The following is a 26,053-nucleotide window of genomic DNA, read 5'->3' as shown; positions in this document are numbered from 1 at the left end:
CCACCCCCAGTGCTCCTTCCTGCCCATGGCGGGGGGTCGGACTAGATGATCTGTCTAGGGCCCTCCCGACTCACTGATTCTATGAGTTTCTATTGTGAATATTCGACCCTTATATGTAGGTCATACATAGCTCATCAATAAACTCTCAAGTGTTACACAAGCACACAAACAAAAAAACAGCTTTGTTAAAATTATTAAGCTATAAGGCCACTGGCAGCTTTAAATAAATTCAAGCCTCTAATTCTTTTGTGTATTCATGAGCTAAACAATTACACAGAAGAGTAGGCAATTGCTGCAGTGAAAAGTGTTCAGTCACAGATGCTTCTGATCTATGTAGACACTTATGTGAAGAGTTCCGTCACCTTCCTCGCACTAGCCAAGAGCCAGCTACAATGTCCTGCATTTAGCCTTTTAAAAGTCTATAGTCAATGTTCCAAAAATCCAAAGAGAAAGGGAAGATGGGGGAAAAAAAAAACATACCAAAATTGAGAAAAGAGGTGGAGTGGTTTGGCTGGGTAGGCTCCCGTGGCTTTGCCAGTGCAGATGGGCTGCAGATACCTAGAAAGAAACAGAAGGGCTTTCTTTAGCAGGCAGTGACCATTTGAATGACCTAAAGATGCAAGTTGAATGCCAGCGCAGTGACACAAGTAAACATGCCACGTTCTTTAGAGGGAGGCTTTGTGCAGAGGTAGGGCAGGTTAATTCAGAGACATACTCTTCATAGCATCTAAGCCAACGGTTCCCACCTGGGGTGATGCTTTCATTAAAATATATCAAATGGAGAAGCGACAAAGACAAGGCTAATTCTATTCTGTACATTTTGCTCCATGGAAACACTTGGCTGACTTCATTAAATCAACTCATTTGTTTCAGAGCATGTTTTTGCTGTGACTTCCAAAGAAGATGGATGAGAAGTTAGGATGCCTACAGCTTTAAACAATATCATCTGGGAATGGATAGGGTAGGCTGGGGAAAACAAGCCGAAACATTGATTCATTTCTGTGTACAGAACCTGAGATGGGAGGTCGGTATACATTTCACATATACACTTAGAGTCCTGTTAGCAATGGCAGCTTTTCAGAGAAATACAGATCTTGCATTCATGTGTGCTAAGTGCTTGGAGAGGTCCTAACAGAAGAGGCCAACAGATCATCAGCCATCTAGCGAGGTGCTGAGTCCCTCAGCTCCCTGGGTCAGAGAGGTATACAGGTATACAGACCTGCGTGTTGCAGGTCTGGCCCCCCAAAGAAGTACAGTTCTGTAGGCTTCACACATTCACACGGCCAATGGGGTAACTAGCTGACACTCAAGATACTTACTCTTTTTCACGTTGCGTAAAATTTTCAAGCTCTGTAAAAACAAAAAATGAGAATGATGATGAAAGAAGCAATATAGCAAGCAGAATATCCCCAACTGATGAAGAGACTGCTTTGCTCAACAGCCATGATAAGCAGCATGCAAACATCATGCCCACAAGATATACAACGCCTACTCTCAAAAACCACATGATATTTGGGGCAGGGGCGCAGAAGCCTGTCATTTCTTTATCTTTTCCTTCTTTCCCAGCCAAAGCAAAATCAACTCAGTGGTCATCAGTAATGCTGTTAAAGCTACTCTCAGTAGAAATTCTGTGCAAGAGTGACATTCAAAGGCTAGGACAGACGTAGCTGTGTTAGTCTGACATCAGCCAAAGGAGCAGGGAGCACAACTTCCTCAGGCAGCAGCTGAAATCAGGATTGTTTAGGAGGGGAGTCTGTTCTATCTGGGAGTTGGAAAATTGGTCGTCATTCCTGAGAGGTGTTGGCCCAGTCAATGGAGAGGAGATCACAGGTACATAGAGGTACATAAGCCAGTCCCAGAGATAGGCAGAGGTAACTCTTGTCTCTGCTGCAGGGCTCTGGTCCCTTTCTTCTTTCCACCAGTTCTGCTTGCAGTGTCACTACCACCACACAATATTGTGCTTGAGCTTTTCTCGCCTTAAGTATGAGAGCTCTCAAACCAGACCTCTGCTCTCCTACTGTCTTTGTAGGATTATGACAAGACGACAACAGCCACAGCTACCGCTGGATAGATGACCCTTCTCTCGGATTTCCTTACTTTGCTCCTCCTGAAGCATTTTGCAGGCTCCTGCGGTAGCTCCTCAGAAGCTTTATTCCCTGAGTCCCCAAGGCTGCTAGTAGAATTCCTCACAGGAGGCTGAAGACCTGGGAACACACACCACAACATTTCAAAAGGTCAAGTGTAGATCCTCCTGTTTCTTTTCTGAATATTTTTGGGTGCAGAATTAAGTGGAAGACTCTCTTATGTTTACCTTTTATGTAGCAGTTTGGGGAGGGGGAGGCAGTATTTTGCCTGTCACCCTTGCAGCCACTCTGGCTGCGTTCGTTATTTTACATCCATGGTGTTCTCCCACAGAAAGCAGGGACTCACCTGGAAGCTTTACAACCAGCCTGGGCTGAGTGCGAGATGGAGTATGGGGCCTGATCACCAGGAAATCCAACTCTCTCTCAGCTCTGGGATCCCGTTTACTCAGACTGCCACCAGTTGGGGTAAATGGGGAGAGGAGCTTGGACACAGTTTTGCTTGCTTGGACACATGAGCTTTGTGTTGGCTTCAGCTAAGCCCGCAACTAATGGAGAGATGCTGTACCTCTCTTACAGAAGATTACAGGTAAAAAAAGAACACTGCCACTTACTGTCCTCACTGGCAAGAACAAACGATTCGGGAGTTCTTTCAGGGAGTGGAGGAGGAGAAGAAGAGTGGTCCCGGTGTGTCTCTACAGCGATAAGGACAAAGACATGAAACCCTTCAGCTTTTAAAAGACTAGTATCCCCAGATCAGTGCCCGACATCCTTTGTGATGACCAAAGCAATGCAACGCAGCAAGCATTAATCTCCAGTCCTTCCGAAAACAGCATGCAAGTGCTGTACTATATAATAATTATTATTATTGATGATGACAATGACGACGATATTTTAGTGTGATGCTTGTCATTAGAGAACAACACAAAGGAGTCAGTCAGTCATCCCTATTTTAGGGATGGGGAAACAGAAGCACAAGGTGATGCATAGCCTTAGCCAAGGTCAAGCAGCAAGCTAGGGCAGAGCCAGAAACAGAGTCTAGGTTCCAAGCCCCGGGCTACCTTTCAGACTGCCTGGCTGTGCTACCTCTCCACAAGAGAAAGGTAAAGAATCCCCAGGGCCACACAGTCCGAGAAGGGTACTTCCTCGGCCCAGTGAGACTGGAAGGAACAGCAGCACAAAGTGATACCAGCTGCTTCAGGGGCCGGTTAGGAGACATAAGCCTGCTGCTTTGCTTGGTTAGGGAACTGGCTAGTTACCAGCACAACGAAGCTGTTGCACAGCATATAAAGCCCAGAGATGCTTACAAAGGAGTTCCAGTAAGCTGCTGGGTTCAGCACAAAATAGGTAGTTGGACAGACCAGTTGCCTACAACATCAAAAAAAGCCTGTACCTGATCCGGAACTCCGGAGCTTCACACTCTGGAAACAAACAACAGGAAAATATTTGAAATTCCCACAGTCAAATGCAACTCTCTCGCATCGCAAGCGAGCTAGTGAAACACAGGAAATGATGCCACAGGCACTCAGCCCCCTCCCACACACACCTCCCTGCAAGTGTAATGGAAGATTGGTTCTGCCCTCCACACAGCCAACTCATCCAGTGGATCTTTTCAAGGCTGGCACTCTGGTGGGTTGGAGTGGGCCTGGGAGTTCAGTTCTTGGCTCTTCTGCAAACTCCCTGGGTGATCCTGGGCAAATCTGACTCTCTCTCAGGTCCCTAGCCCTAAAATCCAGACAATATCCAATAGCTTTTTCCTATCTGACATGGGAGTTGCAATGACAAGTTAATTCGTGTTTGGAAGGAACTATTATGCAGCAGTGAATGGCGAATCATGTAAATGCAGAGACAAGTGTCAGATCAAGGCTCTGTTCACTTGTGATGAATAAAGAGTCCCCAGCACCCTCTCCTAGGGCATGAATTGCAGAGGCCCAGTGAGACTTCAACTCTCAATTTCATTCCACTTCCCCAAATTTCTCTTCCAGTTGCAGGTGAAAAAATTCCTCTTTATTTGTCCCTCCGTAGTGTTTGTGGAGAATGACTATCCCGTTCCACACCAGAACAAGCTGCATTTCAGTGGTGGGTTAGCAGTATTCCTCTAGTGCAGGTCAGCTTGAATTATCTAACCCAAATCAACTATCACAAGCTAAAATCCTACAAGGCAGAATGTAGCCCTCTCAAAAGTCAGGGAAGGTCCAGGTAAAGACTGCTGGAGTCCAGGGTTTATCTTGACCTTCTATTTCATGTGAAAACAATGTGTGCCTTCTCTTCACAGAGTCCCACCTGGCTTGAGATCAAGTTAGGAGCACACTTCTTCCTAGTGAAGACTCAACCTTGCAGACAACTTTGGGAAAAATGGTGCTGCAGGAATAGGCACATTTTAAAGAGCACAGCAAGTACATTTGTGCTTGCAGTACAGAAACCCAGTCCCCCAATACCTGGTCCTCATTTCCTGATATTCCTTTCTTGCCACTTCCCCAGCAATTTGTGACCAGTTTTGCGCTTAGCATCTTTCTCTCAGATACATCTGTCCAGCACTCCAGTTCAGTGCTTTCACACCCATAGGATGGACCAGAAAGCACTGAGCATACTCCCTCTCCTATCGCTGCACTCCATCATATCCCCATTGCTACTGAAACGTGAGGATGTACTTCTGTCCTTCAGATTACAGGCATTAGTGTCATGACTGGTAGATTCCCATCTTCTCTTAAATGACACTGGTTGCTACTGCAATACAGCAGCTTTGACTAAGACCACTTCCTGAGCCTGGACTCTTGAAATCAGAACTAGCTCAGGAAAAGCACACGCTACCAAACTGCTGTAGAGAAATGACACACAGTACAGAGAGCTGCATGGCCACATTGCTGGGGAAGAGACACACGCCCAAGTTCAGTTACCTTACTTGGTCTCAGTCTGACAGAGTCATCACATATTTCTGGCTGAGATACCCCACTGCATTCCAAAGAGGTTCCCACATGTATATTTTCAGGTGGAGGCTGGTAGTTTGAAGCAACTGGAGGAGACTCTTCTGGAAAAAATGAGATATAGGAGGGATTACTTCCCTTCCTGAGTGCCAGAGCAATTCTCTGTTGGATCCTGTGACCCAAGTATCACACAACAACCAGAACCAACACCTCAGCGCTTCTTAATGATCGCTGTTACTTGCACTTACCAGTTTCACCGGCCACAATAAAGGACTCTGGGGTTCGTTCAGGCAGCGGTGGGGGAATGTCATCATCTGGGTCTGGAGAAGCCACTAACCACAGACAGACAGACAGTTATTGTGGGGTGGAACTGTCCTGATAGACCCCTATCAAGCTACACAGACAACAGCAGCTGCAAAGACCCTGAAAACTCTCTCACCCACATCATTCATTCCACCCCTAGCAGCATGTAGGAACCTGTTGTTAACAGGCAACCTTCAAAAGCGAGAAAAGTCATCCTTCTTCATCCAAACCATTAGGGAACCAGGGAGCCACCCACAGGGCTTGAGAAGTGAGCCGTCCCAAGCCCTGACTGCTGCCCCCATTCAGGCACCGGGGAGTAGGATCCAAATCTTCTAAAACTTTATTTAGAAATCCAGGAATGGACCAGGGTTAGTCTTCTCTGGCCAGTGCAGTGTCACTGAAGGGACAGATTCCACCAGCGCCAACAGCAGCACCCCCACTGGGAGCAGGAGCCAGCCTGTGCATGTCAACCCGAACACTGACATTGCTAATTCTAGCTAGCTTTTATTGTGGTAGCTAGTGCAATCTGAACTGCTGCACAAACACTGCTGTGCTCAGAGCTGAAAGCCAGCAGAAAGCCATGGCATTCAGAGAATTCCTAGCGACAGCAGGTCTTTGAGGACGCTGGCCATTTGAGGCTCAGAGTCCAAGGGGGCCTGGCTTTGTCACTCTCCCCCCACTTCACCCACCCTTGCAGTTCCAAAGCGAGGGTGAAATCCTGTCCCCCTGATTGCAGCGGGAGTTCTCCCAGTGAGACAACAAGTACCAGATCCCACCCAGGACTCCTGGAAAACCCAAAGGAATCTACTGACATGGAGGGATGGCAACCTTAGCAGAGGCACTAACATCACCAGCAGCAGCTCCCTAGGGTTTTTGTCGAGTTCCCCAGCCCAAACCAACCCATTTTCTGTGGAGATCTGTCAAGCTGCAGCCCAAGTAGCACACAACAGGCATGCAAGGGGAATCCCAGCAAACACTGGGGATTTCTTTGGGAAAACACAGCAGAAGAAGTATTTGAAACCCAGTTCTGCCCTCAGCTCTGAGCCCAGGTTCCTGGTGAAGTTGAGAGGGGACACTCAGCCCCTTATCCTACGGGCTGGGCTTTGCAGTGCAGCAGGCTGCAGGATAGTCCTGGGGGAAGTCAAAGGCCCTGTGCCCCTAGGGGCACACCCCAGAACAAACCGGCGCAGCTCCCACAGCTTACTGAGTGAGGACGTCTCCATGCCATCCTGTGGGCGAATCTGCTGGGGCAGGGGCCTGCAAGCTGGAGTGCTGCCTGTGACGGGGTCCGAGGGCAGCACTGTGGGGAAGGGAGGGAAAATTGTCTCATATAGCTCTGCAGGGCGGTCGGAGGATGCCAGGGATGCTGGTTCATTCGAGGACAGTGAGGAGAAATAAGGGTCTTCAGTTGAGCAGGAGCAGGGGGGAAGGCGCTGACTGCTGGTCCCCTGCTGCCAGGGGCTGGTTACTAGCTTACTCGACTGGCTCAGCATAACGGGGCACAGCCCTACCCATGGCTGCCCCCCGAAGCCAGCAGAGCCGCAGGGTGCTGCCTGCCCTCTGCCTGGGCCCTGGCCCGCTCTCTGCAGCACTAATTCAAAAGGTGTTGATTTAGTTCGTGCCAAAGGGGTCTTAGTGTTGAGGCTCCTCTGAGGTGCCCCCGCAGATTTGGGGCTCTGCAGCAGGTCCCTGGTGCCAGCGCAGTGTAGGTCCAAGCTGCGATGCTTCTGGAGCGGTCCCCCTGCCAGCACGGCATCCCACTTCTTAGCAGCATTTCCCTCCCCGCTGCTGAAGTGCAAAGCCCCAAAAGAAACAGCTTGTCTAACGGGAGGGGCGCTGGGCTTGTGGCCATCCTGTCCTGCCACAGTGCTATAGGATGAAGCCACTGCCAGCGACGCTTCACCTGGCGCCACGTGGATTTCCCCCTCCTTTGGCCCTGAGCTGCAACAAAAAGGAATATTATAAAATCAGAGCCAGCTACTGTTCGCAAGCCTGCCTTAGCCCACGAGCAGAACCCCAGCACTCTCCACCTGACAACAGTCCTCCATAGAGCCTTGCTTTGCATCCAGACCAAGGCTCAGCCCTGGGGCGAGCCACACCAAATCCTACGCACCTCTTGCCTGGGCTACATGTTGAGGCTGGATGCAATGAATAGGCCTGTGGTGCCCTCCAAATGCACAAGTTTCACCCTTCAGCAGGTCTTTGAGACTAGCACCATAAACGAGTCCCTGATTTAACAGCAGATGCCAGAAAAGACTCCAAAAAGGTTGCAGGACCCCGTCTCTGGCTATGTCTCTCATTCACTGCAGCATGCAAGACATGTGTCCCCATATCACCTTATCTTGAAATCAGGCTGAGAGCAGCAACCACCAGCCTGCGCGGCACCAGCATCCACACACGTAGATCAGGTCAAGCCTTACCAGTTCGGTATCCTTAGAGCATAAATTTCTGTCAGCGGGTTCACATGTGGCTTGGCCATGGGACGGGTCATCTGAATCTGCCAGAAGGGAAGGTTATAGCCTGCAGCTCACGGAGGCAGGCTCGAACACAGAGCTCCTCACGGCGCTTCGTCCAGGAGATGGGCCTCACCAACTCCCCTTCGTTACAAGCTGCTTGGCAACGTAAATGCCCCAGTCGCGGGGACAGCCAGACCAGAGGGCTGTGGCCAAGTCTTCGTGCCTGGCTGTTTTGGTCCCCGCTCCTCCCATGGGTGTCTTTTTGGAAGAAGCACCCACACGTGCTCTCGCCAGCACCGAGCTCAGCCCCGATGTTTGGTGCGGCTGGCTGCGCCTCCAGGCCCCTCACGCAGCACGGCTATGGGGAAGTTGGTTTTGCTTGCGACACGCAAGCACTGTGCCCATCCCCCTCTTTCTGTAAACTGCTTTCAAAGGACAAGAGGTTGCTGCAGCCAGGAGCAGCCTTGGCCAAGAGCTGCAAAGCCACATCCGGGCTCAGAGCTTCTCACAGTGCTTCACCCTGGCCTCAACACTGCCTAAGCACAGACCGCCCTACCCTGTGCCTCCCCCCACCCAGCTCAGAGGTCCCTGAAAGCACCAAGCATCCTGTGCAAAATCAGGGTGCAGATTAAAGGCTTTAGTTTGGAAGCTGGGTGCTCCTGGGGAGTCTGGCTCTGAGCTTACTGGAGGCTTCCCACCCTCAGTCCTGTCTACATCCCCTCAAATGGGCCTTTCTCAGCCTTGGCCTGTGACCTGGTGCTAGTGGAGGGCTCCAGCAAATTGAAATTAAAAAAAGGACGGCCCGAACGAAGGAGGAGCGTCCCACTGTTTGGCACGTCATGACCCAAACGCACGCCTCTGGGCTCAGACACTATCCTCTCTCAGAAGGGGAGGGCAGTCACAGGGACATGGGTGCTTCTTTATTTATTACAATAAGCACACAAAACACCCACGTCTTGCCCTGAGAGAGGAGACAGTTTACCCTCCCCACCCAGCTTGGGACGGGCAATCCAGGGGAGAGCTCAGGACACCTGGGTCCCAACTTGCCTCTGCCACCAGTCCCCTCCATGGCCTCCTCCCGCTGCCCTGCAGGGGGGCTGCAGGTGCAAATGAAGCATGTGCAGGAGAAGCTCCCACATGCCAGTGCTGGGTGTTTGAGCCCCTAAAAGCCTGAAGACCATGGGTGCACACTGGAGAAAGCATCAGAACTAGGGTGGCAGCAATGGCCTTCGTGTTGACCAGCTTCACCTCCCAGCTGTGCAGAGAAGAGGCAGGGGCGTAAGCCTCAGCTGCCCGCCTCTGTGTGCAAAGCCACACCAGGCCCCAGGAACCTCACCTCTGCAGCAGCATAGCTCTCCTGGACAGTAAACGTATTGATATGCCTCTTAAAGAGCTCGATCACAGCATCATACACCAGTTCGTACTGCTCCTACAGTGGGACACACACGAAACTAAATGTGGGGCAGCCCGACCCCGCTCGCCCCCGCGCTCACACCCACCCACCCCTCCACTGCATATGAGCACCACTTTTCCTCTGACACACGTGGCCCACGTGCTCTTGAAGGGCTAACATTTCCAGGCCACAGCCTACACGCATTGTCAGGGGAGACTGTGGCTGCAGGACCATTTCGCATTCAGCTTCCCCTTCTATACAGCTCAGCTCAGGGCCAGACCGTGCTCCATTTCCTGGGCTGTAAAACTTGCTTCACTATACACAAGCCCCAGCACGGGAAAAGCTCTCCCACCTGTGCACAGCCAGTGTCACTTTGTCAGGCTCCTTTCTGCGCTGGGAGAACACGAGTGACCACAACCACTCGGCACAGGGCTGCCCCACAGCACAGACAGGCCAGGGTGCTACTAGTGGGTTCTCCAGAGGAGAAGCCAAGGGGCTGGTTTGGCAGCAAACCTTTTGCAGGCAGCAGGAGCTTTGCAAACATACCTTGGTCTGCACTATGGAGGGCCTCTGCGTGCGCATCTCCTGGATCAGGCTGAAAATACTGAAGTTCACAGGAACAATCTAGCAGAGGGACAAGGAGAAATGAAGGCAGGCCCTGAATCCAGCCCCCTTCCAGAAGGCAATGCTGTTCAGACCCAGCTCCAGGCTGGTAAAACACCTTGGAAGTCAGGCAGGCAAAGCACTACGCTCACGGAGTGGCTTTCTAGCGGCAGTCAGAGCACGTGACCTGCAGGCCAGGGCAGGGCAGCAAGAGGAGGGACCTGACCCGTGTGCCCTGGTTTCTCTCCAGCCTCAGGGATCAGGCACATTGGGAGGTGGAGGGAACAACAAATGGGAAGGAGAAGGAAAAGTCTGGTGGAAGGGACCACAGACCAATTTTCTGAGGCTGCCTTCCAAGGGTTGGCCCAGAGGGAGTTTGCAGGGAAGAGCTGGGGAGTGAAAGGCACTGCCAGGCGGGGAGAGAGGCACCTCTGGGCACGTGGTCCAAAAGAGAGGAGCCAGACGGGTGAAAAGGGCAAGCACTGGGCATGCAGGAAAAGACTGATCCCAAGCAGCCTTGGGACTCACCCCATCCTTCAGCAGCTTCCAGGTGTAGTCAATGGCACAGATAACTCCCGTTCTCCCACAGCCAGCACTGGGATAAAAGGCACAGAACCGGGAAGCAGAGGTTGGCCTTCCTCTCTGTTCTCACTGCATGCCCAAGCCGGACCCCTAACTCCTCTCCATCACCATCTCCGACCCTTCGCCCACACCCTGCCAGTGTTAGCCATGCTCAAGAAGCCACGTGACTAAGTCACTGCATGAAAGGGGCTGTTCCCAGGCAGCACAGACAGGCCTGGCTCTGGGACCATGGTCATCTGTATCCTACCACCACCAGCCAGGCTCGAGAACTCACACACCTGTAAGCACAGCCCTTCCAAGTCCCACCTGTGGGGCCTGCTGACACCCAGGACTCTGGCTACCACAACCGTATGCTCTGCCTGGGCAGGCAGGCAGCTAGCCACTTTCTGCAGCCACCCATCCTATGTCTTGTACACTGCTCCTGGACTGTGAACCAGATCTCCTCACGCAGGAGACTAGCCCAAGTCTCTACTGCCTGACAAGAAGCAAGCATGGGGGAGAGACTTGGGTCATGCCCCAGCCAGGGGGGCTCACCTACCTGCAGTGGACGCAGATAGGGATGCTGTCATCAGCCTGGTAGCAGCGCATCTCCCAGATGAGCTCCAGGATGGGGTTGATGGACGAGGGCACGTCATGGTCTGGCCAGTTTTTGTAGTGGAAGTGGTAAAGGGTGCGTGTTTCCTGCAGCAGGCACAAGGGGGGAAGGATGAGCCCTGGAGCTCAACCCACCACCCATCAGAAGCCACCAGCCCAGAGCCCAGAGGGGTGTGGGAGCACCGAGCTGCAGGCACATGCCCTAGATCACAGAGGCCTGAGAAGGCAGCCCTCGCTTGCCAGGAGCATGGCCCTGTGCACCACTCGGGACATGTTCTCCAGGCCTCCTGTTAGCAGGAATGTGCTACGTTACTTAGAGGGACGTCTGATCCTCGGGGCTCCCCCTCCAGCACCGCAGCTGCTACGGCAGGCAGGGGCGCTCTGGAGGCTGTGGGGAAGCTCTGCAGCTGGCCTGCCCTCAGCACCGCTTCCTCCGGACTGTGGCCGCGCAGCGAGGGCCCTCCCCGCCTTGCCTGTCCCCTACTCACATTGTCCAGTGTCACCTTCAGGGTCCGGGTCACATACTCGCTCTTCCTGTCTTCCACCTCCTGCGAGAGCAGCAAGTTAGAGCCATGCCCCTGCAGAGGTGGAGGGGAGGCGAGGGCGAGGGGCAATCTACTCACACAGGTCACGGTGAAAGGGCCGCACTGCAGGGGGGCGCCTCCCTCCTCTGCCCAGTACCGCTCGCACTTTTTCTGCAGAGAGAAGTGGACGGCTGGTTACTTAATTGCTGTGCCTCCCTCCGCTGCCTCCCATGGGCTGCTGACCTCCCGCCAGCCCCTCTCCTCCCTGGGCAGCCAGGGAAGCACAGGCCCGGCTGCTAGGGCTGGCCAACTGCCTCCTAGAGCATGAGGGGCTGAAAAGACCCTTCCCTGCAGTGGAAGGGTCACTCCAGCCCATTTTAAGAGCAGAAAACATACTCCCCCTGTAGCGGAGAGTCCCCAGGCCCAACGCACTTGCTGGCTGCTCAAGGCAGCCTGGCCGTACTGGCGAAAGCCAGCAGGGAGCCCAGTCCTCCTTCCCCCTGCAGACGGAGATGCCAGGCGTCCTGCTCAGACACACTCACCTTGCCCATCTCAAACTCCATGCAAGCCATGACCACGATCTGCAGAAACACGGCACATCAGAGAAGCGTGGGGGGAAGAGAGAAGAGGCACGTTTGTGCAGAAACATTTATCCACGGTCAGAGAGCGGCCCCGAGCCGTGCTCCACGTGCACAGGGGTCACGGCCAGGCAGAGCCCAGGAACTGTTCTCGGCAGAGGCCGGCACCGTTCGACTTACAGCTCTCTTGTAAGGAGACACAAGGCAACAGGCCTGGCCCCTGCCCTGCCGCATGCAGCAAGTAAGGAAGCCAACACACTCTGCAGTGCCCACAGAATGTGCCCCTCTCCCCTCAGCTACACAGGGTACAAACCAGCCCTCAGCAGGCCCAGCCCAGCCCTTACCAAGACTTCATATTCCCAGATCATCCTCCAGAAGTCAACCACAGTGCTGGGGAGAGGCCCCTGTGTAGCTATGTAGGCCCTCGGTCCATACACTCCCTGAAAAGAAGTGCGGAGCGCATGTGAACATGGCTGTCATCTCCCTTCTGCCTCCACCCCAGCTAAAGAGACCTGGGTAGGGGTGCCCCCTGGGTAGCTGTGCCCCAGCTTGAAATGGAGACACCTCCATGTGAGCCATCCTGCCGGCCACTCGTGCCACTGCTGAGCCCCATCACACTCAGCCCAGCTGGGTTGGTGCCTTCCCTGCTCCCATCCCTGCCCCACAGGCTCCTAGGACAAGACAGTACCTTGATAAAGTTGGCATTGATGTAATGAGAATCTGTGTCCGAGGTGATCAGGGACAGCTCCACTCTGCTGTGATCGACTGTGGGAGACAGGGAGAGCAGCACCTTTTGGCACCACGTGCACAGCAGGAGAGCTCCACCGGCCCGACCCAGCTGCCCTGAGCCTTGGCTTTCAGGAGCAGAGCAACACCTGCACCCACCCAGCAGCGCCTGCCTGTGTCACAGGGTTGAGGTCCCTGGGGCTTAGCTTCAGGCTGCTGTGCCAGGGGCCGCACAAGGAAAGGGCAGAACAGCCTGTGTCCTGAGGAGCCTGTGTGGACTCAGTGTGGCACGCAGCCCTGCCCACACTCTCCTTGACAGGATCCTGGCAGTCAGGCCACTTGTGCGTTACACTGGGGCTACCAGGAAACCACTCCCTGTAAGCAAGAATGGTTTTGGCTCTGGAGCCACCTGCAAGTCGCACCCTGCAGCTGTCTGCATGCACGCACATAGCCAAAGCCGGGTGGTCCTCGCATAAGAAGTCCTGGCTTCCACAGCCCTGTAGCTAGGTAGTGTGTAGGCATGTGTGCACGTGTCCCAGGACCCGCAGAGAGCACATAACTGATCACATGTCCTGGTATGAGCTGGGCATCTATGGGTGCGTGCAAGCTTCTGGAGTCGAGGCATGTGTAACAGACACAGGTGTGCATATGTGTACATGTGCACTGGCAGGAGAGGAGGGAAAGCTAGCCAGGAGGAAAGGCTCGGGACAGCAGGTCTTTCTTCCCAACCTACAGGGCAGGATGTCCTTGTATCTGTTTTTCTTGGCGTTCTCTGGTTTCTCCGAGGTGGCAGTTGGGTAGGTGTTATCTGACCTGTACCTGGTCGACTGTCGTTTCAACTTCTGTGGGGAGACAACGGGACCCATCAGAGCAGATGGACTATGCGTGCCAGGGACACGCTCCCCACTACACCCCAGGGACCCCCCCAGACACTGTTCTCTTGCCTCGCCAACAGCCCCAGCGGAGGCGGCAAGCTCCCCAAGGCAGGTCTGCCGGCAGGAACATCAGAACTGGCAGCTCCAGGGGCCCAAGCTTTATGGAAAAAGCCTGGGATGCGCTGGCTGAAGGGAGCGGGCACCAGCAATACAACGTGGGCACCCAGTGTCCAGCACCACACACTTCCCTGATGGGCTGCGCTGCCTTGTGAGTCATGGCACCATCACCCTGAGACGCCTGGCGAGGCCCTGTGCCAGCTCCACGTCGGAGGACAGCCCAGCTCAGGCTTTTGGCCACCTCAAGGTAACTTCGCAAGGCTGCATCGGGGCTGGGGCTGAGGAAGTGGTGGGCATGGCATGCTGGTCCACAGGCCAAGCACAGCAGCACCGCTTTGATCTGGGCAGAGTGAGTCAGTGAAGTCACAGGACGTGGCTGCGCTTCGCGCCCTGCTCACAGAAACCGGGGCAGCCACAGCGCAGCACAACACGCGTGCTGGAGCAACAGGATGTCCCCCAGGGACCCTGTCTGGGCCCCTCCGGCTCTGCTGCGCCAGGGCTTAGGGCTGGATGCATAGAGTGCCTGGCGCACAGGAGCCCCCCTCGCAGGCAGGGCTCTGCGTCGCAGACACCCCTCCCCAATCTGCATTTCCTGTCCGCGCACCTCAGCCAGTGGGCAGGTCCCTCCACATGGAGAACAGGGCACAAGCCAGGAGCTGACTCTGCACCAGCCGTGCACGCCTGGCGTGCCCAGATGCCGGCTCCCATGTGACAGAGAGGGGGTTGCCAGGGGAACAGGCACTGTGCATTTTTGTGGATTTCTGTAGCTCATGCTCGACAGCTGGAGTCACAGTTCAGCCGTTCCCAGCTTCCTCCTCGCCCTCAGGCACTTGCAGGACAGCTCAGGGCTGCCGGGGGGCCGCCCGGGCTTCGGGGAAGGCACAGCACACCTCGAGAGGAAGTGGGCCCCGCCTGTTGTCAGCCCGCACACGAGCGACCAGCCTGCTTCCCCCCATGCCAGCGCATTTTCCCCACCTGATGCCTCCGCCCCCACCCCTCCCTCGGGCACTGCCACCTCAGGGAAAGTCACCCGCCCGACACAGGGTGTTTTTTCCGTGGAACTGCAGGCTCAGACGAGTGCTGCCCTGTGACAACAGCCTCCAGGAATGGGAGAGCATCACCGAGACACTCACCTTTTCCAAGCAGACCAAGGGCGACTCCTCTGCGGGCCTACCAGAGGCCTCAGCCACGTACCCTGTCCAGGGGCAGGGAGGGGACCCAGGGACCCCGTTACGCTGAAGCTGCAGGGGTGCGGATGCCTCGAGGCTGCGCTGCCATCACGCCGTTCCAGCAGTCTCTGGCTCACAGCTCTGCCGGCAGCCCTTGCTGCCAGAGCAGCAGGGAAAAGCCCAAAGAGCCCAGCACGGCCCTGCACTCAGCACCCAGACACCATTACCTAGGTCAATCCCATCACCTTTCCTGCCGGTCCCACCCTCGCTGCGTGCGAGGCACCAGCACGCAAACAGGGGTGAGAGACGGAGCTCTGCAGGGCAGCTCGGACACCCCTGCGAGAGCACAAAGATGGCCAACTGCAGCTTGTGCTGCTGCTGACCTCAGGCACCGGGAAACTTCTCTCTGACGGGAGACAAGCGCAGGGTGTGTGCGGCTCAGGGTGCGATGCACAAGGGCAGTACAGAGCTCTGGAGAGCCCGTCGGTGTGGCCCAGAGGGACACGAGGTCCGGACGTCCAGCTCTAGCACTTCCTCCAGCATGGTGGAAAAAGGCGAGTGCCCAATGCCAACGTGGCAGGACGATTAACTCTAGTCCTTGCAGGATTTTTTGGGGTGGTTTCTCTGCAGGACGCCCCTTATTCTGGATCTGTTTGGACACCTGGGGAGATGGCTTGCTGGCATGAACTGCACTTACGGGGTGCCAAAAGGAGACGGGTTGACTGGGCATGTCCCTTCTGACCCATTTCAGCACAGTTTCCTCCAAGATGGCAGAGGGGAAACCACTCTTCCTGACCTCTAGAGACACGCTCCCTGGCAACTTTGAGGAGCCGAGGAGCTGATATCCCGGCAGCAAACTGAAACCACATCCCAACGAGTGTGTTTGCAAGCGAGGAAGCAGGAAGCACTGAATCAGGTCACGACTTAGACAACAAACACAACTGCCCTTGGGGTGCCAACAAGTGACTTGTTAGACACATTATAGTTCCCGAGTAAAAGGAAGCCTGGCATTTGCAAAACGCTCGTGCCCCGTTCCGCGCGGGTGGCAGCAGGCGAGACTCCCCCCACCCCACCACACCACACGAGCGGCTGAAGCCGAGAACGCGAGACTCACCAGGAACTCCTCTGCAAACTCCTCTTTGTTGACCTTCCTGCTTTGGGCCCGCTCCAGGTTCTGCCGCAGAATCTCTCTCTGGTCCATGCTGCGCGGCGGGGAGCGGCTGGTCCGTCGGCACCGAGGACGGACATGTCAAGTGCATGTCACAATGGAAAGCACCGGCACAGAGGCCGCCTGCTGACGGCTGTGGTTTACTGACTGCATCACAAGCCTTGAAGGAAATTAGTGCGTAAGAGGCAGTGTGGTCAAAGTCAAGCCACCTCCCAGCGCAGGGCCCTAGTTCTTCCTTCCAGCGTCTGCACGACCGCCCTCATTTCCCCACGGCACCGCACAAGGTGCTGCCTCCCCTGGCCCTCACTTTTAGCCCATTCCCTTACCGGCAAACCCCACTCTAGGATCGGCCCTCCAAAAGCTTAGAGACGGCCCAGGCATGCAGGGCAAGCCAGGCTGGGTCAGCCCGCGTCCCCAGCACTACCTGCAGCCCACTGGCCTGTCCAGCGGGCTCCGACACTGGTGGCTAGCTCGGGACAGCTGCCCTTCCTCATGGCTGGGGAGGCACTTGTGCACTGGGACAAGGGATCGATGGAGCTATCGGCAGGGTGGGGAGCGCTGAGAGCCTCTGCACCAGGGCTGCAAAGTGCCCGTGAAGCCGTTCCTCTCTCAGAAGCAAAATCCTTTGCAGCAGGTCTCATCCTGGTTGGAGGAGAGTGCTGCCTCCAGCTGCTCCCTGTCTGGGACATGCATGCTGCTGGTGCCTACATGATCCGAACACGGGCAAACAGCCTTGGCCTCAGTGCTGGATCCTCAGGCCCAGCGGGGCCTTTCAGCATGACAAAGCAATCAGCAGCTCAGCACCTTCCACCATGCACGTGCAACAAAGTGACTAACAAGAGCACAAGAGGAACTGGCTCAGGGGAGACCCTTCACGGCCCCTGCTGTCTGGGCCTCTGCTTGGTGACAAGGCCAGTCGGAGCAACAGCCTCTTTGGAGATGCAGCATTGCACCGCTAACAGAGACACAATGACTAGGAGTTTCCTAGCAGTGGGACAGCAGTGGAGCACTGCCCTGCGGGGAGGGAGGGAGCCCTCCTTGTCATACTAGAGAAGAAAGGGCAGGAACAGCATTGCTTCGGCCCTTGGGGTGAGCTCAATCAAGGCCTACTGAAATCCAACTCTGCCAGCTCTGCTACGGGGGGCTGCTCTGCGGGCTCTGCCTCTGCAGGTCACATTTCTCCAAGCAGCAGCACAGGGCAGGACAACAGCGTGATGGTAGTAACCAGTAAGCACACAGACTTCATTCAGCCCCTTAACACATCCTGTGCAGAAGCTGATTGCAGCTCAGGATGAGAGCCTGCCTTGCCCTCTGGGTCTTCCTAAGCACAGGTAAGAAAGATGCCACAAAACGGGTCATTTCCAAAAAGGGATTTGAGAAGGGGCGTTCAGCACTGAGCCCCCACATCTCCTATTAACACCTGGTAACGTCCAGGATTTTCCGCTCTGGCAGTGGACGTGCTACCCCCAAGCACAGCGACTGGCCGGAACTCCTGCAAGTTGGCTCAGCGCAGATCATAGAATCGTAGAAAACGAGGGCGGGAAGGGACCCCAGGGGGTCACACCTAGTCCGACCCCCTGCTCCAACCAGGACCAGCCCCAACTACATCATCCCAGACAACGCTTTGTCTAGCTGGGTCTTAAAAGCTTCCAAGGATGGAGAGTCCACAGCCTCTGTAGGTAACCCGTTCCAGTGTTTTACTACCTTTCTGTGATTTTTTTTTCCTAATATCTAACCTCAACTTGCCTTGCTGCAAATTGAGCCCATTGCTCCTGGTTCTGTCATCTGCCCCCACTAAGAACAAACAGTCCAGCTCCATCCTCTTTAAACCACTCTACAGAGAGTTGAAGGCTACTATTCAATCCCCGCTTGAGTCTCCTCTTCTCCAGACTAATTCAGCCCAGTTCCCTCAGCCTCTCCCCACAAGTCCTGTCCCCCAGCCCCATCACCTTTTTTGCTGTCCTCCACTGGACTCTCTCCAATGTGTCCACATCCTTTCTGCAGTGGGGGGGCCCAAAACGGGACACAGGACTCCAGATATGGCCTCCCCAGTGCTGAATAGAGGGGAAGAATCACTTCCCTGGACCTACTGGCAACACACCCACAATGCAGCCCATGATGCCGTCAGTCTTCTTGGCAACACAGGCACACTGCTGGCTCCTGTTCAGCTCCTTGCCCACTGTCACCCACGGATCCTTTTCTGCAGAGATGCCAGTCACCCCCAGCCTGCACCGGTGCTTGGGACTGTTCTGTCCTAAGTGCAGGACTTTGCACTTGTCCTTGTTCAACCTCATGAGATGGCTTTTGGCTCAATCCTCCAATTTGTCTAAGACACCCTGAATCCTAGCTCTGTCCTCCAGTACATCTACTACTCCCCATAGCTTGGTAGCATCTGCAGACTTGCTGAGGGTGAACTGCATCCTATCTTCTAGGTCGTTGATGAAAACACTGAACAAACCCGGCCTCAGGACCGACCCCTGGGGCACTCCACTTGATACTGGTTGCCAACTAGACATCAAGCCACTGATTACTGCTCTTTGAACGGGATGCTCCAGCCAGTTTTCCATCCACCTTGCAGTCCATTCATCCAACCTGTACTTAGCTTGCCTGTGAGAATATTGTGGGAGACTGTATCAAAAGCCTTGCTAAAATCAAGGTACACCGCATCCACAGAGCCAGTCATCTCATCACAGAAGGCAATCAGGTTGGTCAGGCAGGACTCGCTCCTGGTGAATTCATGCCGACTGTTCCTAATCAGCTTCTCCTCCTCCAAGTGCTTAGAAATGGGTTTCTGGAGGATCTGCTCCATGATTTTTCCAGGACTGAGGTGAGGCTGGCTGGTCTGTAGTTCTCTGGATCTTCCTTCTTCCCTTTCTTAAATACAGGCCCTATGTTTGCCTTTTTCCAACCATCTGGGACCTCTCCTGACTGCCATGAGTTTTCAAAGATAATGGCCAGGGCTCTGCAATCACATCAGTCAGCTCCCTCAGCATGCTCAGGTGCATCCCATCCAGCCCCATGGAATTGTACATGTCCAGCTTTTCTAAATACTTTCTAACCTGTTCGTTTACCGCTGAGGGCTGCTTACTTCCTCCCCAAACTGTGCTGCCTGGTACAATAGTCTGGGAGCTGACCTTGCCTGTGAAGACTGAGGGGAAAAAAGGCATTGAGCTCTTCAGCCTTTTCTGTATCCTCTGTCACAAGGTTGCCTCCCCCTTTTGGCAAAGGACCCACTTTCCCTGATCCTCTGCTTGCTACTGACATACTTGTAGAAACCCTTCTTGTTATCCTGCACATCCCTTACTAACTGTAACTCCAGTTGTGCTTTGGCCTTCCTGACTTCATCCCTGCATGCCCGAGCAACGGTCTTATATTCCTCTCTATGTATTTGTCCAAGTTTCCACTTCTTATACGTTTCCTTTTTGTGACTTAGTTCCTTTCTGTGCTAAGCCATGCTGGTCTTCTGCTATACTTGCTAGTCTTCCTGCACGTCGGGACGGTTTGTTCCTGCACTCACAGTAAGACAGATGTTACACCACCCCAGCCCAGCTCTTAGAACGGGGCATGGATCTCAGCGGTTTACTTTGCATGTTGACAGCCTTCCTGTGAAGTTTCACACCTGAAATCCAAATTGTCCACATAGATCTGGTGTAGTCTCTTCTAACACATTTGACATTGCAAGTGTCTGAAGATGGCCCATTATAGCTGCACGTTTTGGTCAATGTGCCTCAAACAACCCTGCAAATCTGCACAGCTGAGACAAGAAAGGGAACTGAGTAGCACATGGCTGCATCTCTCCAACCCGACGGAGGCAACTGTTCTGCCTTTGTCCGTCACAGCTAAAGGGTGAAGTCAGCAGGTTTGGTGAACATCTGTAGAATTGTATGGGTGGAAGGAGGAAATAACTGCATGGAGGAAGGCTGCGGGGTAGCACGCGGGAGCTGCTAAAGGACCTGACCCCCCCCCCCGTGCTACCCCGGCCCCCCAGCAATTTCCTTCTGAGAGACCCTGACACTTTGAGAAGTCTTCATGCGAATGAGCCACGGCTATGGTGAAGGCGCTGACCATGAGAGCGCACAGCGACACACATCCAAGGCTATGCTGTGCCCAAGTGAGGCTCCCACACATAAGTACACTTAACATGAAACCCTGAAAACCCAGGGCACTATATATTCCCTTTCCTCCCTACAGCCAGCCACTCACTGCAGGCTCTTGCTGCTAACAGTGACTACACATGACACATTACAGCAGCAAATCTGCCCCTGCTTTCCAATGTGCCCCATTCTATACCCAAGCATGTGGCTCCCTCAGCTCTGCCAAGGGGACAGTTTCCACGTGCTACGGTGAGAAATCGCTGTCGGATACGATAGTACGCCAGGGCACAGGAAAGGCGGAACATGCCACAGCATAAGTCGAGGTGGCATACGTGACTCAGGACAGAGCAGCAGAGAGGATGCAATCGCAGATGCCAACTCTTCCTTCCCGTGCTTTGGAGGCAGGACACATGCTACATACATGGAAACATTAAATGATAACTATAAATTTTACAAAGGAGTCTTTGGATCCAAGCTGAACAGTTGAAGCTCAAACAGAAAAATCAATGGAAAAGAAACCCTCTGAACTTAAAAACAAATTCAGAGCTGCAGAACACCTGTAGAGTCTCAAAGTGAAGTCTAGAGTGCGTGGACCTCCCTGCAGAGTCTCTGCATGGGCCCAAGGCAGCATTCACCATCTGACATTTCTTCTCTAAACAAGCAGCAGCAAGTGTAACAGGATGGACGCAGAAAGCAAAACCACAAACAGCTCCTGTGGCCATTTCCCGTCAAGGTGAGAACCAAATCAGAAAGGACGCTGCTTGGCACCCACATTCAGCAGCACAAGATGTAGCATCTTAGTTGCAATACAAAACAGCTCCACGGCCTGTCAGAACACCACGCGACAGAGCACGGTCCGGGGAGAAGCACGGGACGCAGAAGTGCTCAGGTCAGGGGTGCCTGTGCAGCAGTGGCCCTGCCCAGTCCGCGTGCTCCTCCTGCTGCGCCTGCCTCGGGGCACAGGCTGGAAGGAGCCCTGTGGGCTGGGCAGTACAGCGGGGCGGGGGATGAATTCCACAGACCGCCATGGGAAGTCCTGGGCCAGAACAAAGGCTGCCTTCTTTGCTAGCAAAGGTAGAAAACTACCTCTGTGCTAGAGTACCAGACAGCTCATGCTGCAGGTCCTGTTCTCAGAGGGCAGGCAAAGGTGGAGGTTGTACTTGACCTAGTCCCACCGTTTTGTACAATGCCACCGACAGCAGGGCTGAGAGGGCAAGAGACAAACAAAGCGACCAGGGCTCCTGGTCCTGACCTGGAATGAGCCTGCCTCCTGGAAGCAGCAGAAATGCTAAGGGGACAATTTTCTCTCTCTCTTGCAGCCTGGTGTGCATCAGATCTCTGGTCAGATAGGAAAAGGATGGCTATTGAAGGGAAAAGCACAACAATAAACTGCTACTACAACAGCAAGAGATACCTGTTTAGCAACAAGTACTGGTGCCGTGGGGCTTCCCGCTCATCCTGTGATGTCCTGGGAGACACACACAGGGTTGTGAAGAGCAAATATAAAGGCAGACTGTCCCTTGTGGATGACAGAAGTGGAACCGTGCAGGTCACCATGCATCAGCTGGCAGAAGACGACTCGGGAACGTACTGGTGCGGCATAGAAAAGCCATATGCGGACATAATGACTGCTGTGGAGCTCACAGTAACTGAAGGTAATGACTCTTTAAGTAGGAGATGTCATTTGAGGTTTGTCATTTTTACAATTTGCAGGAGAAAAAAGAGAAAGATGCTGCCTGCAGTATCCAGCTACTTGTGTTTGTGACACACTGATGAAAGCACAGCTCAGAGGCACTGAAACAAGGGCCAAGCAGCCCCTTGTGTCTCGATGCCTAGAAAGCTGAAACCACTCTGCAGACGCATGGAAGTGTTCCTTTTGATCCCTGGTGCTGCCAGGGTGGCCAAAAGCCTCGCTGAGATCAGCACCCAGGTATGCCAAGTGCAATGCATAGGGAGAGACACTTTGCTCTGGGGAATTGTCAGGGTCTGCGACAGGTAGGAGCCAAGCGTAGAATCAAGGCTGTGAGGGTGGGAAGGGACCTCGGGAGATCACATCTAGTCCAACCCCCTGCTCCAAGCAGGACCAGCCCCAACTAGATCATCCCAGCCAAAGCTTTGTCTACCCTGTCGTAAACGCCTCCAAAGATAGAGATTGCACCACCTCTCTGGGTGACCTGTTTCAGTGCTTCGCCACTCTCCTGGTGAGAAAGTTTTTTCCTAATATCTAACCTAAACTTCCCTTGCTGCAACTTGACCCCATTGCTCCTTGTTCTGTCTGGCTCCATCCTCTTTGGAACCACCCCTCGAGACTCGCGCAAGGCCATAAAAGGAGTCTGTGTCGGAGCCAGGGACTGAACAAAGTTGCAGTCCAGCACAGAGCCACCAGGAAGGCCTGTGGTTTGAAAACCATTACCCTGCATGGGTCACAGATGCAGGATGTAGCACCTTCTGAACAGCACAGGTAGGGTGTGATCGGCCTGAAGGGACAGGGAAGGACCCCACCCCCACTCCCAATAGGCCTGGGGGTTAAATCCTCCAGTGGCCACTTCAGCTGTAACCCTGCCATTATCACGGTCTCATTCAGTCAGACAAATGCAGGGGTCAGTACTGGTACATACCTGTCCCAGGATCCATCTTGCCCTTGGGCACAGGGGTCTTATGTACTTGGAGGATCAGTAGTAGCCCACTTCCCACACGCAGTCCCACTGCTGAGCTTAGAGAAACGCAATGCATCCAACTCCAACCAGCCAGGCAGCCCGAGATGCCTCCCCTTGGCACAGTGCAGGACCGCGGGGCCTAGACACTCTGCTTGAGCTAGCGAATGCAGCCTCTGCTTAGCGTGTCTCACAAGATCACTGATTTGGTTCTGTTTCAGAGCCGCCTACCACACCAATGCTTACTGTCCTCAGCCGCCCTCATGACTCGTGCCTGGGAAGACCTGCAATCATCAGGTGCCACGCTGCCACAGGCTCCCGTGTCACCTACACCCGGTACCAAGAGCACCCACCCACAGCCATCGCCATAGCACACACCAGGGACCTGGTGCTCCAATGCAAGGACCTCCTCGAGAGCCAGAGCTATTACTGCCAGGCAGCGACACGAAGAGCCACAAAATCCAGCTGGGTGGTCAGAGCCAAAGTGCTGGCACCAGCCACAGAGAACTGCTCATATCAGCTACACTTACAGGGTATGTGCTTGGTTTCATGCCTCCTTCAGGGGCTGTAAGGAATGCCTTGCCAAAAAAAAAAAAAAATCAAACCTCCACACGCACAGACATGACCAGCATGCAAACGGCAGGGATGCCAGACATCTTGCTCCAAATGCACAGCTTGTCACCCACTGGTCAAAATGAGAAGCCCCACCTGCTGCTGGAAGCAGCTAGCTGAATTTCCAGGGCAGAGACCCCTTTGTTAACTTCAAGTGCAGCACATTCCCTATGGGTCTACTGTCTGCTCTCCCTCTCCGAGGGAGAGGATGCAATGCCCAAGTGTTGCCTCTGCACAGATGTCTAAACAAACACGTTTATTTTGTGTTACAGATGGCGAACTGCCTACCTGTGCAAGAGCCACCCTGACCCCACTGGTAGAGGCTGCCACCCCCTCTGCAGCCCATTCTACGTTCACCTTGAATTCAGCAAGTCACCCAGCACTGCGCTCCAACTCCTCTCGCTCTCCTGGCACAGAAGTGTAGGTACCAGCCATCTGCGGTGTCCATAACCATTACCGGAGGGCGCTCAGAGCTCTGCTTAAGCTTTTAAAGCAGAGTGCTTATGGGCCAAGATTTGGGAACAGGCTAAAATGCACTTCACACAAGTAGAGAGAAACCCTGAACGACCAGCTTACACAATGGAAGCATTTGTGCCAAGGTACCATTCTACGTAGCACACTAACAACCTTGGAGACAAACATGAGAGAAAGGAAACCAGTGTAGACAAGTTTCCTAATGCAAGACACTGCAAACCTCAATGTCAGAGCATGGCTCCAAGATGCCATGAAGGAAAGAGTTTCTCGTGGTTTAAAAAAAAATGACATTTTTGTGGACAGGGAGAACATTCAGTTACAGCATCAGGATAAAAGCATCAGTGCACGTAGAACACCTGCTTCAGGGCACAAGGCAACAAACCACCAGGGTCAGGAAGAGATGTGCATGCTGGGTTTCTTGCACCTGCCTCGCCTGAGGTGATGGGTTACTTGGCTATACGGTCAGTTCTGGTCTAATCCATACTAGCAACTCCTATCTCTGTTTAGACTTAGTGAGGGCAACAGGGCAGCCCATCAACACCAATGGTTTTTGAAACCAGCCCACAATCAATGGCACTTGTGCTTCTCACTGTGTTAGGCATTCTTTGAACATCTTCCCACCAGCATAACGTACACTTGCTGTATCAAGCATTTGCTCAGAACATCTTTTACCTGAGGGTCCAGCGTTTCCACTGTGGCTTTTCAAAGTATTTTTTTGTTTTCTTCTTTCCTTTCAGAAGTTGGATCCTTGTTCCATGGGCTGTTCTGCGCTGGATGCTCCTAGCTATCTTGGTAACATCCTTACTTGTCATTCAGAACAATACAAAAAGTGGTGAGTGTCTTTAAACCATAAGGAACATTGTCACTCTTCTCAATGCTACAAGTAATAGAGAGCAGCAAGGCTCCAAAATTGGGTCAAGTTAAGGAAGCTTCAATGTAAGACGCTAGATCAAATATATTTGTTGTTAAACACGCAGGTCATCCAGGATGTGTTCAGAGGCAAGTGAGCAGGACTTGGACACAGCAGGATTTGGCTTTTATTCCATTTGCTCAGAATAATCGCTGTTGATTCCTAAATATTTCATTTACTGAAGGTTTTTAGATGTATAGTTCATAGAAGCACCGTCAGTGATGACAGAACAGCATCAGCTCAGGGCGTCTGCACTGCCGGAAGTCAGCAGCTCTCTGAAGACCTCTTCTGTGGCAACTGCAGATAAACTGTTGTGCTTGATACCTTTGACCTGGGACCAGGGGCTAAACTGTACCCAGTGTACACCAGTTCCCAGAAGTGCTTTAAGTGGAACATTTTAATTGCTTTTAACTTCTATTTTTGTCAACAAGCAATGTGTCTTTGGTTGGGGGGCGGAGGGGTGGAGAGACATGCTAACATTTATCTACAGAGGCTGAATCCTGCCAAGCCAATGGCATCAAATTACAGCTCCTTGCTAATGAAACCCAATACACTTGTGCTTCTGTGATGTAGCACTCACAAAACCTTACAATAGACTTCAAAAGTATTTAAGAAAACAAAAGTCAAAGGTTTAAATCTGTCCCAATTCCTTGATACTTTTTTCTGTTCACATGATTCAGTTGTGTGCTGCCAGCCAGAACCATCCCACCCATTACACACTGATTAATCTGCCACTTCAAACTGTCTTGGGAATCTTGCCAGGCCCAGAACAAAGTCAAATGTGGGAGTAGAATGGGAATCTCTTCCCACAGGACATGCTTCAGCACTTACTGAGACAAGGTGATGGATCTGGGACTCCACCACATCTCCTGTGCATTTGGTAAACTGCAAAACATAGTTTCATAGTTTCTAGGGTCGGAAGGGACCCGACTAGATCATCTAGTCCAAGCCCCTGTCATGGCAGGAAAGAGTACTGGGGTCAAACAACCCCAGCAAGGTGTATATCTAACCTCCTCTCAAAAAGACCCCCAGGGTAGGAGCCAGCACTTCCCTTGCAAGTTGGTTCCAGATCCTAGCCACCCTGACTGTGAAGACGTGCCTCCTGATATCTAACCTAAACCTGCCCTCCGCCAGCTTGCGACCGTTATTCCTGGTCACTCCTGGCGGTGCTCGGGGGAACAGGGACTCCCCCAGTGCCTGCTGATCCCCCCTGACT

General features: G+C 53.4%; 2 protein-coding genes across 2 annotated transcripts in view; one reads left to right on the top strand and one right to left on the bottom strand.

Moving 5' to 3' along the window:
* Positions 1 to 16,807, bottom strand: part of PTPN22 (protein tyrosine phosphatase, non-receptor type 22) — a 19,984-nt gene extending 3,177 nt beyond the window's left edge. Inside the window, exons 1-20 of the mRNA XM_019546805.1 lie at positions 16,040 to 16,807; positions 13,498 to 13,606; positions 12,727 to 12,803; positions 12,383 to 12,478; positions 12,003 to 12,041; positions 11,560 to 11,631; positions 11,425 to 11,484; positions 10,881 to 11,023; positions 10,289 to 10,355; positions 9,704 to 9,781; positions 9,101 to 9,193; positions 7,729 to 7,805; positions 6,513 to 7,249; positions 5,254 to 5,337; positions 4,979 to 5,109; positions 3,475 to 3,502; positions 2,696 to 2,776; positions 2,098 to 2,204; positions 1,320 to 1,350; positions 481 to 558 (exon numbers count right to left, since the gene is read on the bottom strand). Of these exons, the coding sequence (XP_019402350.1) occupies positions 481 to 558; positions 1,320 to 1,350; positions 2,098 to 2,204; positions 2,696 to 2,776; positions 3,475 to 3,502; positions 4,979 to 5,109; positions 5,254 to 5,337; positions 6,513 to 7,249; positions 7,729 to 7,805; positions 9,101 to 9,193; positions 9,704 to 9,781; positions 10,289 to 10,355; positions 10,881 to 11,023; positions 11,425 to 11,484; positions 11,560 to 11,631; positions 12,003 to 12,041; positions 12,383 to 12,478; positions 12,727 to 12,803; positions 13,498 to 13,606; positions 16,040 to 16,126 (2,275 nt within the window). The 5' untranslated portion in view covers positions 16,127 to 16,807. The remainder of the gene's footprint in view (positions 1 to 480; positions 559 to 1,319; positions 1,351 to 2,097; positions 2,205 to 2,695; positions 2,777 to 3,474; positions 3,503 to 4,978; positions 5,110 to 5,253; positions 5,338 to 6,512; positions 7,250 to 7,728; positions 7,806 to 9,100; positions 9,194 to 9,703; positions 9,782 to 10,288; positions 10,356 to 10,880; positions 11,024 to 11,424; positions 11,485 to 11,559; positions 11,632 to 12,002; positions 12,042 to 12,382; positions 12,479 to 12,726; positions 12,804 to 13,497; positions 13,607 to 16,039) is intronic.
* A 4,703-nt stretch (positions 16,808 to 21,510) lies between these two features.
* LOC109317858 (CMRF35-like molecule 5) lies at positions 21,511 to 24,308 on the top strand. Its single transcript, XM_019546803.1, has 3 exons — positions 21,511 to 21,842; positions 23,063 to 23,374; positions 23,726 to 24,308. Exons 1-3 carry the CDS (start codon positions 21,545 to 21,547, stop codon positions 23,875 to 23,877), a joined length of 762 nt encoding a protein of 253 aa, XP_019402348.1. The 5' UTR covers positions 21,511 to 21,544; the 3' UTR covers positions 23,878 to 24,308.
* Positions 24,309 to 26,053: the final 1,745 nt, after the last annotated feature.

Source organism: Crocodylus porosus, unplaced genomic scaffold (genome assembly GCF_001723895.1).
Source record: "Crocodylus porosus isolate Cpor-Errol unplaced genomic scaffold, CroPor_comp1, whole genome shotgun sequence".
In the NCBI taxonomy this organism is placed as follows: domain Eukaryota; kingdom Metazoa; phylum Chordata; order Crocodylia; family Crocodylidae; genus Crocodylus; species Crocodylus porosus.
This window is presented reverse-complemented; position numbering and strand designations above follow the sequence as displayed.

Bases quoted from the DNA above. Each gene is read 5' to 3' on its own strand.
- LOC109317858 (XM_019546803.1), top strand. From the start codon at position 21,545: ATGGCTATTGAAGGGAAAAGCACAACAATAAACTGCTACTACAACAGC. The intron at 21,843-23,062 runs GTAATGACTCTT...GTTCTGTTTCAG, and splicing joins GGAGCTCACAGTAACTGAAG to AGCCGCCTACCACACCAATG. The intron at 23,375-23,725 runs GTATGTGCTTGG...TTTGTGTTACAG, and splicing joins ATATCAGCTACACTTACAGG to ATGGCGAACTGCCTACCTGT.